The sequence below is a fragment of the Salminus brasiliensis genome, chromosome 1 (genome assembly GCF_030463535.1).
Source record: "Salminus brasiliensis chromosome 1, fSalBra1.hap2, whole genome shotgun sequence".
NCBI lineage: Eukaryota > Metazoa > Chordata > Actinopteri > Characiformes > Bryconidae > Salminus > Salminus brasiliensis.
In genome coordinates, this window is record NC_132878.1 from 36,661,483 (window position 1) to 36,676,755 (window position 15,273).

Genomic DNA, 15,273 nt, shown 5'->3' on the forward strand with positions numbered 1-15,273 from the left:
TGGGCGCTGGAGTTGGCTGCCCACCGCTCTGGCTGTGTGTGTGTACTCACTGCCCCTAACACATGTGTGTGTGTGAATGTGTGTTCACTACCAGATGGGTTAAATGCGGAGGACACATTTTGCTGTACAGTGACAAATACGTGCTGTACAGTGACAGATACGTGCACCTTTTTCTCAGCACGCAGGGAGCAATTAGGGGTTAGGTGCCTTGCTCAATGTTGAGTGAGGGAGGAGAAAGCACTGTTGCTTCTCTCCCTCATCTCTGCTTGAACCAGTAATCTTCCAGTCCCAAGCCCACGTCTATAGGTAACGACCTATAGGTTACGACTAAAACCTTGAGTGCAGAATTTTAGGAAAACAGCATCTCTCCAACTGTTCTTTTGGTTTTTGTGTGGCAGCCAGTGGCACAGGGAACATTTCACTAAATGGATTCAATGAAATATCAGCAAATTCTGGAAGCAGATATCTGTGGATAGACCTTAAAAGTGCAGTGCATGCAAACAAAAACCAACTTTTACTACAAAATGTGTTTACAAGCTGTGATACTTGGCAGCTTGTAAAGGTTGGCGCACAGGTGTCCACACTTTCTTTTTCTCATAGTTCCTTCCATTTTTAAAACTGTAAAAGCTAGAAATATAAAGTAGTCCTGCTTAAAATACTGAATTTGAACTTTTACACCTTTTAGAAATCAGTAAACAGTGGTATGTGGACATTTGGGCACCCCTGGTCAAGCACCACATTTTGTTGATTTTATTATTAATTTTCTAAGTACGAAAATACCCCCACAAAAAAAACCTGCACATTCCTGAGTTTCCTAAAAATGTCTATTTATGTTCTGAACTTAACATATAGGTAAAAGTAGAAAGTACAATATTTTTGAACATGATGCATTTAATGTTTTTTTTTTCTTTTTTGCAATTTGTTTAACAGTACAGTGTGTTCTCTGGAGAGAATGTGAACTTTACACTGAGAATAATTATTTACATAATTGACCAATCAGTCATTTGCATGTAGATTTGAACTAGTAGTTGTAAAACCAGCTCACATTTATTGCAGTTTCTGCAGTAACCTTCTCCTCCAGCAGTGCTAAGGAAGACATCGCTCCTCCTGGCTCGGCACACTGCTAACTGCACTGTGTAACTTTGGTGGACTAAGGTGGTATATTACTCTATCACCTTAGTCCACCTGCTTCTTTCATTTAGATCTCTCTGAATATCAAACTCAAAATCTACATTTCTTTAGAATAAACATGTAGATTTTGTGAAATGGCTGTTTCTGAGCCCAAAACAGAACATGACCAGGGGACATATGACATGTAAGCTCTAGAATGTATAGAACGGCCACTCATAATGGACCGATGCACCTGTTAAACTGGAAATTTAGGCCACTGTCAAAATCTTGTACTTCTAGCAAGGCAGAAGTAAGTGAGTGGACTTACTGTAATAAGATTGTATTGTATTGTTTTTACTGGTCCATTTATCATAGGTTTTTAATTTATGTACAGGGCAAATTTCATTGTTTCTATAGTAAACCTGTAGGCCGTGTTTTACAATGTTTTCTGCAGCAGTTTGTTTTCTGAAACCAGAAGCTGAGTTTAAGTAGCTTGTCTAAAGGCCATGCACTGAAGTTTAGTAGCTTTTTACACAGAGATGTGTACTTCAATGTGGAAGTGCTGCATAAGCACTTTTTATTTCTAAACTGGTATATTTTCACTGCTCTGAAATGTGAATTTTAAACACCAGTTAAAAAGCTGTTTGGTGAAGCTTAGCAAGATTATGCTTCCCTACCTGGGCTTGGCAAGCTGCTCCCTGGGCACCGCAGCAAAGGCTGCACACCTTTACTACTGTTTATGTGTGTGTGTGTGTGTGTGTGTGTGTGTGTGTGTGCTCACTGTACAGATGGGTTCAAGGCAGAGGCTAAATACCATCTGTGTCCAAAACTAATGGTAAATATGGTTGTCTTGTTTTGCATACAGCCGACCGGGGTGTTTTACATTCTGCCTTCCCCATCATACTGATCATGGGCATATTATTATTAGTAAGCTACTGTGTAGAAAGTCGGGTGTATAGGCTATCAAAGTATCCGAATTACAGTTTGAAGGTAGCACAGTTTGGCTCAAGGCTTAAAGCTGCATGCAGCTGCCACAGCAGTGCAGTTATTCAGCTTATATGCTAACTTCACACATCTGTGCTCTAATGAGAAAAAAAAAACATGACGTTGAGTTTATGTGTCCAACACCGCAACTATCCTGCTACCATAGCGGTGCAACGCTTATTGCTTATTGCAGTGGTGGCTCAGCGGTTAGAGCGCCGGGCTATTGATAACAGGGTTGTGGGTTCGATTCCCGGGCTGCCACTGTTGGGCCCTTGAGCAAGGCCCTTTACCCTCTCTGCTCCCCGGGTGCTGGAGTTGGCTGCCCACTGCTCTGGGTGTGTGTGTACTCACTGCTCCTAGTTCACGTGTGTGTGTGTGTGTGTGTTCACTACCACAGATGGGTTAAATGTGGAGGACACAAGCTGGTTAGCTACATATTAAATATGGGCCTTCGTTAGCTAGCTAGTGTCATGTCTGCCTCTGTTTTGTTTTTGTCTTGTCTGTCCTAGCCACACCTGTCCATTAGTGTTTCCACCAGTGTCTCCTTTGTAACCACGCCTTCTTGTTACTCCCTGGTGTACCTTGTTATCCTCTGTATAAATACCCCTTTGTTTCAGTCATCCTTTGTCTGGTCTTGTGCATGTCAGCATGTCCATGTTGCTGCACGTTCATGGTGGTTTTGTGGTTTGTTGATTTGGCCTGTTTGTGATTCTTGTGGAGTTTATTTGGTAAGCTTTGTGCTCAGAAGCGCTAGCTAGCTAGCACAAATTTTACCATAATTAAGTGATTTCTGGCTAGGCTTGCTCAAATAATATTCTGCATAAAGGCCCCTGTGCTCATTCTACCAGAGGAATGGGCTCTTTTTAAAAGGGTTACGGTAGGGGACATATGTGCTGTATTCAACAGATTTTTATTGTCTGGCTGTTACAGTGCCTTCTCTCAGTGTAGGCTCTTAGTAAGATCTTAGTCCCTGTTGTATCTGTTATGTTTAGACAGTTCCTGGAGCAGTATGTTCTACTACTAGAATAGGTTGTCCTTAGTAGTGGCGTGAGAAGGCGGAACTTAAACACATTTGATCATGTGAATTCCCGATTCAAGCACTGCCTAGAACTAGACACTTGCCTCAGTATTAGAGAGGGTCTCATTTCTAATACTAGTGAAGGAAATTTGATCCATAACTTCACTTATCTGTGTTGCCCACTTTCGCTAGTCAAAGAACTCGTTTTCAGTCCAATATAAAACCCTTTTCACTTTGAGGGTAGGTTTTTAGACCTTGCGATGTCAGAGGGGTCGTAAACACACAAACTAAAATGCACTTAACTAAATAACAGCTAAAATGATATTCACTGTGCTGCCGCTGGCGAAGTCATTCCTGCTCGTTTCCAACACTGGCTTTTATGTAACTGAATGAGTGGCTGCATTTTTTTGTTACTTCATATCCAGTATCCTCAGGCGTGCTTTCCATTGTATAGGATAAGTTGTCTATATGCAGAAAGCTCCGATTTCTTTGAGGCACATTTATAGGTACTCGCTTCAGTTACAGCTGCTATGCTTGAAAAGATTTTTATATAGTATTTTAAATAGACTGACAGTCGCTAACAATCATGTGAACCCATGAACAGACAGCAGTGCACTCAGATCAGTGTTAGTTACCATATGTTTATTATAATGTTAAGCAATGGCAGATATTGTGTCATTTTTGGGCCTGTTGAAATACTCGTAAAGAGAAATGCACCATATCTGGTCAAAGGAGGTGACCTTTGAGTGTGATACCATATCACTTTCTGCAACCTGTCATTCTGCAGAATAGCCCAAGCAATAGAGAGGGAAGCTGAGGTTTCTCCGAAGACAGATAGACACCTGAGATACCATTAGGACTACAATAAGGGTTTTGATCAAAGTAAAAAAAAAAGAAAAGAAAAGAAACTCAAATGTCATTAGCTGTCATTTAATCACACTAATTATAACTGTTATTTTTGTTTATTTTTGTTGCACCAGGGCCAATTAGATCCTAGTCACACAACTGGTCCGTAGTGGTTAAATCTGGTAAACTGATAAACTGACCACATGATTTTGAAGCACTGATTCAGACAAATATCCACAAATCTAATATTAAATATTAAGTACATGCAGATACACACTACTCTTTCTTTTTTTTCCCCAGACTGTTTAATAAGTAAGCTCCCGGACAAAAAATTAGTCATCTTGCATGTTTAAGTTGGTGGTAACGTTAATCTTCTGCAGATGGCGCTGCACAAGGATGATCAAGCTATTAATCCCTGCAGGGTGTGCAACAGGATTCATAGATTGACAGGAGGTGGTCCAGTGCAGTCATGTTGGATGTGTGGAAAATGGATGGCTAAAAGGAGTGACTGTTTTGGGCGTGCCAAAGGCCACAGTGTGAAGGAAGTAGCTGAATCTGAAGGAGGGGTACGGTCATACGGGTCTACCAGCAGTGGCAGAAATCCCAGTTCTCCTTAGAATTGTGGCCAAAAGACAAGACTGATGGACATGGACCACCAGCAGGTTTCATGGCTTGTCAATTTTGTCTGGGATTTCTGCCACTGCTGGTAGACCAGTATGACCGTATGCTTCCATACACCTGCAGATTCAGCTACTTCCTTCACACTGTGGTCTTTGACACGCCGATGCTTTGCGACCCATTTTCCACACATCCAACAAGACATTCACTGCACTGTACCACCTCTTCTCAATCTATGAATCCCGCACCTAGCAGCCCAATTATTTTCATGCAGCGCCATCTGCAGGAGCCTAAAGTTATTACCACCTTAAACATGCAAGGTGACCAGTTTTTTCTCTGGGGAGCTAAAATGGCACATTAAGTCTTCAGGTAGAGAGTATCCAAAGAGCTTAAAGTCCAGCTCATAAATTTCATAGAGTTTTCTCCTCCACTCAGTGGGAAGCGGACAACATGGTCGACTTTGAGAAGACGCAGCAGGTGCTGCGCATCCTCATTCATGGTTTCCATTTTCCCAACGAAATCATACTCAATCTGGCATGGATGGCACAAGTGATACACCTGCCTCCAGTGCTCCTGAAAGGAGATGCCATCATCACCTGGAAGGTCCAGAATGTACTGGATGAAGTCAGAGAAGGATGGGCGTATACCCGCTGTATGAGCATGTGCTGCGCTGGCTGGTGGAAAAAGTTCCCTGTACCTCTTCATGATAGGAACAGCAAGGAGGTTGTAGAAGTAGTCGTTTTTCTTTTCAAATTTGTCCCGGTAGGCAGAAATCTAACGAAAGGATGCCAGACGAAGAGGAACTTTTTTTACTTCTGAATGTTCCTCTTCATCACATTCCTGTGGGCTCTGTTGAGATAGACCACACTGTTGCCGTGAATTTGGTCTCTGGGAATGTCCGAGGGATTTTTGAATGGAACGCCGCTTACCTTCAGGCTCTCGCTCAGGAAAATCATGATGCTTTTCCACTCATCCACAATGAGGTTCGCCAGCTGATTGCGTGGAATGTCATTAAGTGTGGCCCTTTTCAGAAAGGCTAAAGTGCCGTTGTGGCTGCACAGGTTGTGAATGACCTTGTTTCTGGCGTGCTGTTGCAGATCCAGTGACTTTGGGCTTGAATGCCTTATGCTCCTCACAAACGCCCCCACAGAGCCGTTTCTCAGGTCCCTCTCCAAATCCTCTTTCAGAGCTGCAGGTCCAGTAGTCCTCTTTCTAATGGTTCCAAATCTGGAGCAGCCGTGGCCATAAGCGGACTGGAGCTGGTCTTGGTGCAGGTTTGAACACCGTTGTAAAGTGAGCCCATCTTCAGAGCTGAGAGAAAATGCTTTTTTCCCAACATCTAAGCACCAAAAAAACACTAAAAACAACGAGAAACATCCCAGAAAAAAGACCAGCTGTAAAAATCTTTGCATGTTCATTGCCTCACCAGAAACTGAAAATGAATGAACAAAATAGCGGAGCCTCAGGGATGTATAAGTTCACCTGAAAATAATACGTTGATATTTTAGGGGTGGCAGTTTTCCTTATATGTCAACCACTGACCTAACTGGTTCTGAACATAATACGTAACTGTTCAAATCTATTCATATGCCTTACTCTTGACTGCAAATACTAATGCTACATAACATCAGAGACAATCTTAAACATAAAAGACATCAAACTGTCTGCAACACTGATGCTGATAGGAGAGTAACACTCAATCCAGTGTAATGCACTTGGTAAGACGTTTACTTACACTCATCACAGACATGAATGTCATTGACTGTTCTTTTTCTGTGGCAGCACACACAAGTTTGTGGTGGTGCACAAGCTTGAGCGTTTTGGGGGATAATCTGAAGTCAGCAGAGGATTCCGATTATACACACAGGTTAAATACTATACATACAGCCCACCTTATATATATATATATATATATATATACAACTCTACACATGTTAAGTTTACAGGTGTGTTTGTGTGTGTATGTCACTGTGTGTGTGTGTGTGTTTGTGTGAAGGTTGGGTGTGTTTGTTACTTCTGTAATGTCAGTTATCGTGCACTGTGAGCTACTGTAACCAAAAACAAATTCCTTGTATGTGTAAGCATACTTGGCCAATAAAGTCCGATTCTGATTCTGATTCTGACCTTAGATTTGGTCGAAATGTCCCTTAGCTAGTTCACCCTTGACCATTGCTTTTTTATTTAATTATTGCTTTTGTTTGGTAGCCATCAATAAGCCTCTTCTGGATGGAGAGGTGACCACTCTTCTTGGTAGAGTACAATACATGTATTGGTTTCCTGGCACAATTCCAACTTTTAAGCACAGGTCACATATTTATTATTAAAATCTTTTTAATTTTCTGTCATTTGATGTCATGTGTCTCAAAATCCTTTTTTTTTGTACATTTACATACTTTGTACTTATTTTTTCAGCAATTATGGATCTTTTGGTATATTTGGTTCCAATAATGCAAAGCCACAGGATTATTTTTCTAGACCAGACTTGTGTTTATTCGGGTCACCCGCCTTCTCCTACTCTCTCTTCCTCTTTCTTATTATGACGTGATGTCAAAGGTGAAATCCCCAACATTCCCAAACTACGTTCTTAGATCCCAAAGACAGGACATGTCCCGGACATGTCTGTCATCCTTGCATACCATTTTAAGAAAGCTAAGATGGAGCGAAGATGAAAATCCAAAAATAAAGAGAACATGATTGAATATAGAAAGCAATGGTCTCTAAGCAGTGATTGGAGGACAGCGCAATTAAGACGGGGCTTGCACGCAGTCCATGTATGATCATATAACACAGTGGAATAGGAATGCAATTTTTGAGGCTTTTGCATAGGATTGTATATTAATTAAACCATTCCATTTTAATTCAATCTAATAATTTAATCAGTTAAAATACTTAAAATTATCTCATGCAGTCTCTGACAGGCATGGGTGTTTGTGGGCTAGGTGAGAGAGGGGCCTTTAGCCATCAAACCTGCAGCCATACAAAGAGACACTGTGCAGCTTGTGAGATGATATGAACCAGTAAGCAGTTTCTTCAGTCATCGCTTATTTAATGTTCGATGAGCACATATTTGCCAAACAATCAAGCTACTAAACAACATTCCTGCTCGGGTTCTAGGGCTTTAAATGCACCTAGCCTGAACATTAATCCAGCACTGATCACTCCTGCCAAAGCATTTCAAGGTTTATCAGAATACTAAGACTGATAGGACAAAAGAGGGAGGTTTCTGAGATCAGGACTGGGGTGCTGTGGATTGAAAAATGTCTATGAGGGAAGCTAAAAGAGGCGGGAAATCATGCCATGGAAACTTAGGAAGGTTGTCTGAAGAACATATATTCACAACAAGGAAGTCAATTCCAGCAGAAAATGCTACAGAATCTTTCAACTTCAATTCTAAGTTATTTTCCTGGATTTGAAACAGTGGACATTCATGATACAGTAAATTCTTGGTGCCTTTACCAGGTTTTGACTATCTGACACCAAATTTAAATATAAATGGAGCAATAGAAATGCTCCAAAACAAACTGAAATACAGGTTATTGTAATACAGGTAATCATTTTAGCTGTAAAGTTGTAATTTTTTGAGATATGAGGCTTTGTCATTTACACATGCAGAAATTTTAGATCATCTAAACACATTACTTACCAGAATTCCTCTCAGCAATACTCTATACACTCCAGATTATATTAGAACAGATGCAGGTAAACAGAAATACAGGAAAAAGGAACAGCAAGTTCTCATTTTGCAGAAAGTCCTTGAGATCATGTGAACTAACTTGATAAACGAAGCTTGGTTCCAGTCAAGCCAAGTCAGGTCAAGAGGTTTTATTGTCATTTCAACTATATACATACAATAGTAACTATATAGTACAGAGTGAAACGAAACAACATTGCTCCAGAACCATGGTGCAACACACAACACGGTGCAGATAGACAATACAACACAATGCAGACAATTTACAGCACTTCTATTGGTTTATTCACCTAAAATTAGCTACACATAGCAGCTATAGGGTTCAAACAAATGAGAGAAAATACATATATGCAATAAAATGATCTCATTATCACTCATTTTCTCATCATTATTAACACTTTTAGCATCACTTATAAAAGTAAAAGATCCTTGAGGAACTTGTAGAGGTTCTTCAACTTGAAACTGTGGAGGAACCTCTTAAGGTGCTTTAAGGAAACTTCAAGAAAAGGTTTTTAGAAGAAAAAGGTTCATTGAAGGTGTGGAGTACCCATATCCACTGTATTTGCACTACTTTCTTCACAGGTTAAAATTATTTTGGGCCTCTCCTCACAATTCATTAATCCATAATCCACAGTGTAATGCAATACTGTGCATCATAGATTCATAGATTAATTCCAGTTTGCTCAGACTTGTGAAGATCATGTTATACTAACTTACAGGAAGAATATGGAAAGGCTAGCATAGAGTACTACAGCATGTGCTGCAAGAAATAAACACTCCTCAAACAGACACCTTAGAGTACCAAAGTAGAAACTTTTAAGTTTTTGAACTTCTTTATTAGGGAGTCAATACAGCTACTTAATAAAGAGATTGGGTTCATTAAATAACCGCTTAGGCAGGTACACATAGACTCACTGTGCAACATCAAGGCAGTCCTTGGGGATGGTGAAGTAAAATAACAACTGCTGTGGGGATCCCTTGAGCTTGGAAAGCTCCCAAAACACTCAGTGACAGTAATATCAAGTGTCTTTGTTTGGACACCCGAGAACAGTTTCACTCCATGGCCTTCTCCCGGAATTGATTTACTTTATAAAAAATACTAAAATCAAAGTGGTAACAAATAGCCTCACTCACACATGATTACTTATCATGTCCAAGACATGGACAGTATTAAACAAATTACTAAATAAAAAATCGGATGTACTACACACTAACCCCCTCAGACTGAGCACTCATTTCTAAGGCCCAAGCTCACAAAGCTCTAATTAACAACTGAGAAGTCCTTTGACAGAGGATCAGGCAGGGCGAGTCTGTGTTTGGGGACACAGCTCTTTAAGGAGGGTGCCCCAGTAGTCGCAGCAGATGGTGGAGAATGGTTTGGGTGGATGTCTGTGTAGGATGTGTCAGTAATGCATTAAAAGAGACACTAGGGGACAAGGAAGCTAACAAGCAGCAGGTGTCTCTTGGCAGGAAACAGCAGATTAATACTATGGGTGTAACAATAAGGAGATTTATGATATTGTACGGTTCATCATTCTCACAATATTTTAAATAAAAATTTCTCTGTGAAAGATTACGACTATATTTACTGTTATAATTATCTGCCCACTTTAGAATTCCTTCTACTTCTGCATTTTGTCTTATTTAAGTTAAAGACAAACCACACAAAGCAGCTCATTCATTTAATGAAGATCAAAATCTATACCACCCATGTAAAAAAGTAATTGCACTCTTGGCAGAAACAACTGCAATCAAAGGAGGTAACTTGCGATGACATCACTGTGGAGGAATTTGGTCCCATTTACCTTTGCAAAACTGTTTTTATTGGAAGATTTTCAAGCATGAACTGATCATTTAAGGTCTTGCCACAACATCTCAATAGGATTCATGTCAGGACTTTAAGTTGGCCACTCCAAAACCTTCATTTAGTACCAACCAGAGGTTGTTTGTTTGCTTTGGATCATTGTCCTGTTACATATCCCAAATGTGATTGGGATGGATATTCTCCTTTAGAGAGGAACATTCATGGGACCCATGTCTTCCACCTCTAACTTATCAGTCCACAGAATGTTATCCCAAAAGTCTTCAAGGTCATACAGATGTTTTTTGACAAATGTGAGGCAAGTCTTTGTGTTCTTTCTAGACAGCAGTGATTTGATTTTTTTTTTCAATTTGATATTTTTTCAATTTGATATTTTTTCAATTTGATATTTTTTCAATTTCCTCTCAGCTGTGTATAACTTCTTCCAGAACAATTACAGAGTGGCTACACCTCTCAATAAATGTATTTACATACAATTGTTTGAACGGATGATTTTGGAATCTGTAGTTGTTTAGAAATTACTCCAAGAGATTACTCCATTCATGACTTGCTTAAAATTATGATTGTCCTTTTTTTGGATCTGCACTGAGCTCCTTGGAGTTTCCCATTGTATTGTGTATTGGTCTGTCCAGCAAGTGCTGTCAAACAAACTTATTTGTAGTCAGTCATGATCACTAACAGGAAGTTAAGAGGCCTTGGAAAGACATTTTGGAACTTTTAGCACAGATCCCCCACTCCAAAATAATCCGTTTATGCAGCAATATCTAGTTTTTTTCTATTAAAGATGTATGTTGTCCATAATGAATAATGTAAACTTTTCACTAAAACTATACTTAAATGCTTACTCTTAATGCTTAATATTCCCATTTCAACACTCTCCAGAGAAGAAGAGCAGCTCTGTCTTTCTGGGGTTGAGTTTGAGGTGGTGAGCCGTCATCCAAGAAGAGACGTCGGCGAGGCATGCTGAGATGCGGGCAGAAACCTGTGTGTCAGACGGTGGGAAAGAGAGCATGAGTTGAGTGTCATCAGCTTAACAGTGGTAAGAGAATCCATGAGAGGAAATCACTTTACCAAGAGAGCGAGTGTAGAGTGAGAAAAGAAGAGGACCAAGAACCGAGCCTTGTGGAACGCCAGTGGAGAGACTACAAGGAGCGGACGTGTCGCCCTGCCATGTTACCTGGTATGAGCGTCCCTGCAGGTATGATGCAAACCATCACCATGCAGAAATTGTGTTTCTGCCAAAAGAAGCTATACTAGCGAAACCAAGCAAACTGTGTGTTAACGCCACATGGGGAAATAATATGAGCGGTCCAGGAGAAAACAGGTATAGAAGTTATGATAATGGTGGTTTAAATACTGTGAAAACTGAGAGTAAACTGAAAGTTTCTTAGATTGGGTCACGTCTTCGGCTTATGATGATCTGGGAGAAGTCTGTGAGAGGGGGGAGGAACTCCGAGGATTACTTTGGGTTGGAGTTCGGGTGGCTTTTCTTTGTGGCAGGAAGCCAAGACCCCCATCTGATACGTGTAGCCAGGAATGATAGATGACAGGGTTAAAAGGGTGGTGACAGGGTGGTAGAGGGTTAGCAGACTTGTCATAGACACATGGACAAGGCTGAGATGGAATTTCTAACGTTAGATTATGGAGGACTGCCTTCAGGCAGTTCCTCCTCCAGTTATTTCATAACTCCACTAAGTTTTTGTAGATATGTCAGTGCATGTATAGACTCCAGTTATTTCATAACTCCACTAAGTTTTTGTAGATATGTATAGTGCATGGCGATAGAGAAACTAAAAGGAAAATTGTATTAGAATATTTAATTTGCTGATTTTTTAGAAATATATTCGATTTTTAACATTAATTGTAAAACACAAAGACAAGTAGGCTAACTTATAGGAATTTAATTAATTATGCATATTGTCCCTGTCATGCAAACACCTTCTATCTCCAGTTTTGTAGATTTTCACATGTGAATCTGGCAGTTGTTTTGTACACTACATCCAAATTTCATGATAAATGGAGCAATGGAAATTCTCCAAAATGACCTGGAATGAAGTCTTTTTACGCTGACTTCCATTGAAAGTGAAGAAAGTTTTATCCCACTCCTGTAAAGTTGCCATTGTGGAGATATGGGGTTTTTATATGACTTTGATGATATGAAGACTTAATGTTTGGTTATCTGCTGCAGGTAGATTTCCAACCATGTGCATGCCAATGCCAGAATGTAAAAAAAAGTTTTAGACCAAAAGAAATATTAAATAGAACACTTCAATAAACATGTTTTAAACATATATCGAACTAAGACAAATATTATATACAGTACTTTACAGGCATGTGATCAATACACATTACTGGAAGGTAAATGTGGAGGTTAGTCGGGACATTTCACTCCAGTTCTCTTGAGTCTCTGCCACGGACATCTTCATAATAGACTACATACGTCTGCTATGTGCTTGCTGCAGTGTGACGTGACGTGCTGGTGCAATGGATCCCTTACAAACCAATAGGCTGGGTCTCATCCAACCACAATCAAATTCACACTTTCTGGATGGCGTGATTTATCTGGATAGAGTTTTTTTTTATGAAATGAAATAGGAGTAAAGAGGCTATTTTTAAAATGTAAGCAGTAGAAGGACCAGATAATTGTGTGAAAGGAGTAGAAGTAAATAATAATAACTCCAGTAAAGAATAGATAGAACCAACCTTACAACTTCTGTGCCTTTTGTACACAACTAGTAATGTTGTCTATCTTAGACTTATTTTGTCTATAGTCCCAGGTTTCCTCATTCTATTCCTTTGTATGTGCTTTTTGTACCAGCCTGCCTGTTTCTTGGAATTGCAGATCATTTAACAACCTGTAATTTATTGTCTGCCTGTTTCTTTACACAGGCCAAAAGCTTTGACAATGAGTGGATGAGCTGCCATATCTGCATTTGTCCAAACATGTTGCTTCCTATCTACATAGGGTTAACATCAGCCAATATACACTATAGTCCATATGTTTCTCAGGTATCATAGGGTATAAAGGGTTAATAGCATCTCCCTGAATGGCCCCACCTCCCACGTGATTCTCATGTTTCAACTCCCATGAAACTGAATTTTCCATTTTCTTACCCCTCACTCGTCTCTCGCTCGTGCCTTGTGACTGAAATGAAACTGAGACAGCTCTTCTTTGTTTTAATTCTGGGATGTGTCCTCCTGATGTTTTATGTCAACAAAACCTGGAAAGAAAGACATGAAGCACAGAAAATCCCCAGCAATTCTGCAAGGAAATCTTTGCTTATAGCCGACCATGGATATTCTGAGCCACAGCCAGAGACCGTCAATAGTAGCTCCTTTGGATCAGGCTTGCGTTTCTTCTACAACCTGCTCTGGGATGGATTCAGAGCCTCCGATGAGGAGACAAATGAAGAGGATGGCATGTCTGTGGACACAGAGCTGGAGGACAGGAAATGTGAGTGGAAGAGTCACTCTAGTCCGATTCCTCTGGAGCTCAAACACAGACAGTACACTCGTAAGAAGCTGATTCATGACCTGTGTGACAGCAATGGCACCTTAGGCATCAATGAACAATGGCAGTCAGTTGATGAAATCCCCAACCTGGAACTCAGCAACCTGCTTGTGGATGACCGGCATGGAATCATCTACTGCTATGTTCCAAAAGTTGCGTGCACTGAGTGGAAGCGGATCATGATTGTTCTGAGTGAAAGTCTAAAGGTGGATGGTGTTCCTTACAAAGATCCTTCAGATATTCCTGAAACACTAATTCATGGAAACACCACCCAGTACCTTAACCAGTACCCCAGAAAGGTGATGAAACACAAACTGCAAAGGTACAAGAAGTTCATGTTTGTCAGAGAGCCATTTGTTAGACTGATCTCAGCCTTCAGAGACAAGTTCCAAAAAGAAAATCAGCAGTTTTACATGTACCATGCTGTCAAGATGCTGAAGAAATTCGCCAAAGTCCCCAAACCACCAGCATCTGCGAAAGAAGCGTTCACCGCTGGCATTGCACCCTCTTTCTCCAACTTCATCCAGTATATACTGAGCCTACCAGCAAAGAACTACACAGTGCTGGATGAGCACTGGAGGCAAGTTACTCACCTGTGTCACCCATGCTTGATTGATTATGACTTTATAGGGAAGATGGAGACCATAGAAGACGACGCTGCCCACCTGCTGCGATTGCTCCATGTTGATAATGTCGTCCAGTTCCCAAGCAACAAAAGCACCACGACCGATGAACACTGGATAAAGACATGGTTTGCCAGCATTCCCACTAAATGGAGGAGGAAACTGTACAAAAAGTATGAGACAGACTACAAATTATTTGGATACCATGATCCTGAACATTTCCTACATCCATGAAACATACAGCCAGTTTGCTGGCTGGTGAAACTCCATCTGGGATGATAAAATTCTTTGGGATTGGATGTGAGGTTTTTCAGAAGATATTTTATAGGTCACTTGTTTACATGGAGTTGCTGAACCGTGAATACTTTTATTTGTGGTGATTGTAACTGCACATATTTCTACTGCAAATGTGTTATTTATTCTTAATGATAGGGCAAACATTTTGCACAACATGGATAACATCTTCACGATAACTCCTATTCTATGTCTGACGTCTTCAGTAAGGGCTGTGGGAAATAAAATGTAGGCAGAGGTTAGGAGAAAGAAACAGATTTGGATCTCCTTAGGGTTGGTTGAACGTCATACATTGGATAAATAGAAATGCAAATGTATTATTATTATTATTATTATTATTATTACTATCGTTTTTGGAGGCAGTGGTGGTGGTGGAGGTGGTATTTCTACTACTAAATTAATTAAACACTGTGCTGTAAAAAAAGTTTTATGTCTTTTGGAAATACATTTCAGAATTCTATAAGACAAATGAGGGAATAAATGTCTACTATTAACCATTACTTTTGTTTTTTAAATAATTAGTAATTATTTACAATGGATTGCTGTCATGGCTAAGCCTTACAGACAAATTTTCAAGTCAAGTCAAATTTTCATGTCATTTCAACTACATACAGAGTACAGGACCTCCAGGACAGATTTTCGACTCTTCATGCCAACAAATGCAGAAAATGCTCAAATTGTTGGTAGTTATGAAAACATATAAGGTCATATCTGGCATGATTTCGCTGAGTCATAGTCACCAGAATGACGTCTATG

The 15,273-nt window shown here is 40.1% G+C and overlaps 1 protein-coding gene and 1 pseudogene across 1 annotated transcript; one reads left to right on the forward strand and one right to left on the reverse strand.

The window, feature by feature from the left end:
- Positions 1 to 4,883: 4,883 nt before the first annotated feature.
- LOC140535774 (carbohydrate sulfotransferase 12-like) lies at positions 4,884 to 8,818 on the reverse strand (annotated as a pseudogene).
- A 4,421-nt stretch (positions 8,819 to 13,239) lies between these two features.
- LOC140536566 (carbohydrate sulfotransferase 12-like) lies at positions 13,240 to 14,457 on the forward strand. Its single transcript, XM_072658863.1, has one exon. The coding sequence runs from the start codon at positions 13,240 to 13,242 to the stop codon at positions 14,455 to 14,457; it is 1,218 nt and encodes a 405-aa protein (XP_072514964.1).
- The last annotated feature ends 816 nt before the right edge of the window (positions 14,458 to 15,273 follow it).